General features: G+C 44.0%; 1 protein-coding gene across 2 annotated transcripts in view; it reads right to left on the reverse strand.

Annotated features, from left to right (window-relative positions):
• Window positions 1-1,344: 1,344 nt before the first annotated feature.
• LOC101760114 (uncharacterized protein At1g04910) overlaps window positions 1,345-5,691 on the reverse strand; it is a 7,272-nt gene continuing 2,925 nt past the window's right edge. For both annotated transcript variants that reach the window (XM_022823332.1, XM_004981184.3), the window contains exons 7-10: window positions 4,776-4,899; window positions 4,370-4,653; window positions 3,797-3,926; window positions 1,345-2,567 (exon numbers count right to left, since the gene is read on the reverse strand). In XM_022823332.1, coding sequence (XP_022679067.1) covers window positions 1,926-2,567; window positions 3,797-3,926; window positions 4,370-4,653; window positions 4,776-4,899 — 1,180 coding nt within the window. In that variant the 3' untranslated portion in view covers window positions 1,345-1,925. The remainder of the gene's footprint in view (window positions 2,568-3,796; window positions 3,927-4,369; window positions 4,654-4,775; window positions 4,900-5,691) is intronic.

The following is a 5,691-nucleotide window of genomic DNA, read 5'->3' on the forward strand; positions in this document are numbered from 1 at the left end:
GTATTCCAGGTCACCATCTGGAATGTGCAAAATTTTCCATAGAATAATTCAAGGACTCATCGTAAATTCAAAATTTCGCCATCAACTTTTGTTAATTAATAGCAAAAAAAGGGCAACCAAATTTTGGTGACATCTCATATCACATATATACAAAGTCTATGTTTGGCAATGATCATCAGATCATCTATTCTCACAAGAGTGAAGTCCAGAACATGTGCAAATGAAATTTTGCCACTTGTAAATTATAGAATAGTCCACTTATAAGCCTAATTAATCCATCATTAGCAAATGTTTACTGTAGCAACACATTGTCAAATCATGGACTAATTAGGCTTAATAGATTCGTCTCGCCGTTTAGCCTCCACTTATGTAATGGATTTTGTAAATAGTCTACGTTTAATACTCCTAATTAGTATCTAAACATACGATGTGACGGGTGCTTAAAAATAAGCAAACGAACCAGGCCTTATTTACCTCCACTGAGAAAAGATCCGCTGCCCAGCGGCTGCCGCGTACGGTATGGGATCGTGGCCGCAGCACTAGTAGCTCCGTAGCCCGTAGTAGTTGAGAAGTACTCCGTACGGCTACGAACCTAGTAGCTACGACGCCGGCCGGGCGTCAGGTCAAATCGTTACAGCTGCCTGCGATGCAGGGAAGCTCCAAGGGCAGCAAGCTGGCCCATGGCGCGGCACAAGTCACAAGTGCTGCGGCGAGCCGTGCGACTCTTGCTTGGCCTCTGTGCTACTGCCCTTGGCCGGCTGCTACTGCTACGCCATGCAACGCCGAAATCTCACGTGGCTATCGCTAGTTTTAGGCTTGGAGGATATGGCCTACTCCGTTTACCTTTACGAGGCGGCAACAACCCTGGTATCCTAGAGCTAACCAACCACCCCAATGATTGGGATCCATCAGTAGCGAGGCGAGTGACAGTGGCAAGCAGAGTGCAAACTCTACAGAGTTGACTTGTACCGGTGCCGCCGGCATGTGTCATGCGTGACGTGTTTGTGTGGACGGAGCAGTGCCGAGTTTGACCTCGCGCCCAAGCCGGAGACGTGCAACCCAAGTCTCGCTCCGCTGGAGACTGGAGTTAACGCGCGCGCGCGCGTGGCCAAGGAAACCGTTACGCGATGGCGTGCGGCCGAGACGATCGGGACAGCGACGGGCGAGGGTCACCCACCCACCGCCACCGCCACCACATGGCCTCCCGGCAAGCGTACCGTTGGCGACCACCCCCCGGCCGTCGCCATCGCATTCACGCCGGGGAAAAGAAAAGAGGACACAGGAAGGATTCGATTCACTGCTTCAATTTGGAGAAAGAAAAGTAGGACGACTACTGCTCAGATGTGGCTAACAAGCAAATTAGAAACGGGACGAAGGAACCAATCCACAGACTCACATGAAAATCAATCGAGTGTTGGATGGGTGGATGCATCCCGCTGGCCTCTTCCAGCTCCACGGCTGATGCAATGACGAGGCTCCTGTGCCCACTGCCTCCATCGACGACACGACCATGGACAACAATAAGCATGCGGTGGCCGTACGAGAGCATGGAAGGCATCGGTTAGGGTTAGGGCCGAGCCCTAGTCGCAGGCCAGGAACGACTGCAGGGGTGATCCTCGAGGACAACAACGACGCTGGGAGTCATCCGTGGGAGGGGAGGATGGAAGAGGAAGGGCGGCGGCGAGGTCAGCGACGACAGCGCGGCGCAGCAATAGGCGGTGGGGAAGAGAGGAGCATAGAAAGAGGAATGGAGAGGGGCGGCGATTTGGGGTCGGGCCAAAGCTATCCAAAATCCAGTTCTCACCCTCCCAACTAAATCTTGAGTTGAACATAATCGCCTTAAGAGATCTGGAGCCACCAATCCTTCCTCCAAAAATGTCATACCCAGGTCTGTGAGTCTGTGACGAATAATCTGTTCTCAGTCACTAAACCGTAGCTAAACCAGTTCCATCAGCCAACTCTTCGGTTTGGCTGGTGGAGTCAGTTTGATTAGTAGCTTCCACTTCTGTATCTTCTTTATCCTGGAACTGGCTTACAAGGACATCATTTAAACTGTCGGGTGGGCACTGGTCAGCATGATTCCTAGCTTTCGTCTGGCAGAAGCACTCTGGCCATGAGTTTGTGTAGAAAGACTCTGGATGGTTGCGCTTGTGGGGGGCGCCAAAATGGGTGTTGAACATGACCTGCCTGACCCTCTCCTCAAATCCAGATGCACGCCCTTCCTCCCTGTCCATGAATATCGGAGCAATGGCCTTCCTGTTTGGTGTGATTGTGGTTCGGAAACCATTGTACAGGCGATGCCCCATGAGATTGTTTGCAAAGTTGCTCGGGCCGTCATATGTGGGTATAAAAATGTCCGACAGGAGACAGACCATGTAATCAACTGCTGAGCCTGCTAGCCCTCGGGTTTCTTCCAGCTTTCCACTTCCGACCATACTATGGTTTTCTAGACGTGGAAACATATCTTTGAATATCTTCATGAAGCGTTCTCCACCAAAGAGCTTGCCAGAAGCAAGGTAAATCCGTGTTGTGTTATCAAATCCCATAGCACGCAGAATAAGACCTACCTGAAAAACCATATAACATTTTTCCATTATTTATGGAAAGCTTTATTCAACAGAAAAATCGGTTATGATGGCTATGATATTTATTTCTCATATACTGGCATCCCATATTTTTGTTCTTTAAATAAATAATATTTGAAGGAACAAGCTCCATTGTGGACCTCAAACTAACAACTGCCATGTGTGAGCCAAAAATGTAGGGCTTAGTCTGAGGGCCAAAGTTCTCTGGTGCTCTGGTTTTGTGGTTTGAGGACCAAAAAGGTATGCATGCGCGGACTCCCATATTTAATATTTTTATATAAGTTTCAGCTTTGCTCTTTGTAATCATTTTACACCAATCAAGTTGGTTCATTTAATGGGTGCATCAGGCCAAAACACCCTAAAAGTTGGAAGTTTGGAAGCTCCATTAGAAAAAGCATACTTCGAAGCTTAAAAAAATTGAACTTTGCCACACCCATACTTAGACTGATATATATCCATGCCAAGTTCAAACTCGATCTGGATTAATCCATGACAAGTATGCTTGTGCTGAAGTTTTTTTGAAATATTCCAACCATACCACCACCTCAAGTGCACCTTCCATTCATACCATCAACATATGTCAATGACATATAGGACCAGACCCCTCATTTCATTGACAAGCCTGATGGTATAGATGAAAAGTGCACCTAATTTGGTGGTATGGATGCAAATCACCCTTTTTTTGAAGCTTCTAGGTATGCTTTTCATGGAATATTCGAATTTCCAACTTTAAGGGTGTGTTCACCCTAGATGCACCCTCATTTAACGCCAAGAGCATGGAATGGTATATGATGTTCAAGCAATCATGAAAAATAGAACAGCAGACATACAAATCATGAATAGCAACAACAATATGATGTAGATCACAGATTGCGTGGGTTTTGCATTTAGTGGAAGGATAAAATTGTCCACAATATGTAAAGCGAAGGTACAAACAGTAGCAAGTACACAGCAAGAACAAGTATTCATATTACCTATCTAGTAACCCATCGTCCATCACTTAACTTGAAAACGTAATATAAATACAAAAACATACCCATGGAGCTAAGCTGCAAAAGAAAAACACACTACCGTGCGCTTGCCTGACTAGGTTCTGAGCCTAAATTTGTACCCCCATCCAGAGTAATTAACTTTCAGTGTCAGCACACAATTAGATTATGTATTAGCACTCAACAAACATCAGGAACAGCGTCTATAAGAAGAATGAGTACCTCTTCTGGAGTTAAAGGGCACTTTCCAATGAGCCTCCTTTCCTTGGAGACAAGTGACTTTTCTGGAAAATGATCTGCACGATACTTCAAAAGGATTTCCCGTTCTTTAGGTGTGAATATGTCAACGCACCTGCACATTTTGGAAGTTATGTTCATGTTTAGCAACACAGGAACGAAATTACATGGCAAGACATGCAAGCAATAACCACTGCATATAACAGATTTTCATGTATAGGTTATCAACAATAGTCAAAATTAATGAATTAAATAAGATAAGATTTTTCTAAAATTCTATTATTAAGGACTGAAATGGCCATTTTGACTTCATTTTAATAATTTGATATCTATGAATGAATAAATGTTATGAGTCCCACATAAGGGCCATGTTTGGCCCTCGTCAAGACTTTCCTAAGCCTACAAAAATTACATCAACAAAGCCTTTTAGTCTGAAATGAGTTGGGTAGGCTCTTTCCTAAGCCTACTACAGGAAAAGGAAATCCAAGGGCAGGCTTCTCCATCAATGGATACACTTCAGCATTAAGAAATGACACACTGGTTTGATCAAAGCCCTACCCAGCATAAGCAAGCATATCCAGCTCAAACCGAAGATGGATTGACATGAAATGACCTTCTGAACGGAGCTTATTCACTATATCACTGCTTGTTTTCATGATATTTGACTTAAATCGTAATGCGTGATAATTCACCCTGCATCTCAATCTCTGTAGCTCTGGATCATCGATTTCTTCAGCCAAACGGTGTGAAAATGGAGTTAAATATATCGCACCGTACTTCCTTATCTTCTCCAGAGCAGTTGTCCTGTACCAAGTAACCGGTGCATCTCTAGGTGGGTCAATCTGTAAGGACAAAAGGTGTATCAAAAGTATAGAATATCTAGAAAAAAATGACTTTTCAAAGATAGAAAAGGTGACTTTAGTATAGCTAAATTAGTTTGCTACTGTGCTCTGAATATATTTACCTTATATGCTCTAAGCTTCTTGGTCTTTCCCTGTGCAGTGATTTTTGGAACACTCATAACAATTCGAACATCATATTTCAATGAGTTGATGAAGTGGGGAACATCATATATATCTACAAAACCACTGGTCCAATACATAAATGCACAAAAACAAATAAGTAAACACCAACCAAGAACATCTTGTGGATCGTTCAACGTAAACAAAGTTGAACAGGAAGATAATTACAAAGCCAGATAAGAAGTGAACTCAATGTACATGTAGAAAATGGGACCTCATTATAATTACCAGATAAATTGCAAGGAGTGCAGCATGCTAAATGCAATGGCCACCTTATTATCTGAAAATCATAGTCAGGTGTTCTAACTCTCAATTTTGGGTTTGTCCAACTAATCTTTCACCATAGATTCTAACATCTACATGATGGTATTACCCAAAAAACGAAAATAAGGATTTCAAAGTATGTCAATAATATCTGCATTGTTACAATCTTTAACAGAAAAGTTTCAGTTTTTACAACTTAGCTCACGATTCATTATCTAGGCCTGGTTTGGTTCCATTTGCTTATTTTTAAGCAAGTGTCACCTTGATGTGGAAATCACCGCTAGCATGGAGCTTGCTTCACCTGCTTTTCATACTCATCGTCACCGATCCTCTTCTATGCAGATATTCTTCCTCTGGTTTCTTGATGTCCTCCTCCGTCTTCCTGCTGTGCCCATCCTAAGCCATGTTCAAATGTGTGGAGAAAGATGAGGTTGGCGCGCCTTCTCTTGAGAGTTCGAATGTCTGTCCACGGACTGCAGAAATATGGTGGGGCACTGCATGTCCGCACGCGTGCACACATTTGCCAGTTTCATCTAGCTGTGAGCATGCGGGGCAGTTTCTTCACGGGTCCATGTGGGGGGTACCTGATATCCG

The sequence above is a fragment of the Setaria italica genome, chromosome IX, assembly GCF_000263155.2.
Source record: "Setaria italica strain Yugu1 chromosome IX, Setaria_italica_v2.0, whole genome shotgun sequence".
NCBI lineage: Eukaryota > Viridiplantae > Streptophyta > Magnoliopsida > Poales > Poaceae > Setaria > Setaria italica.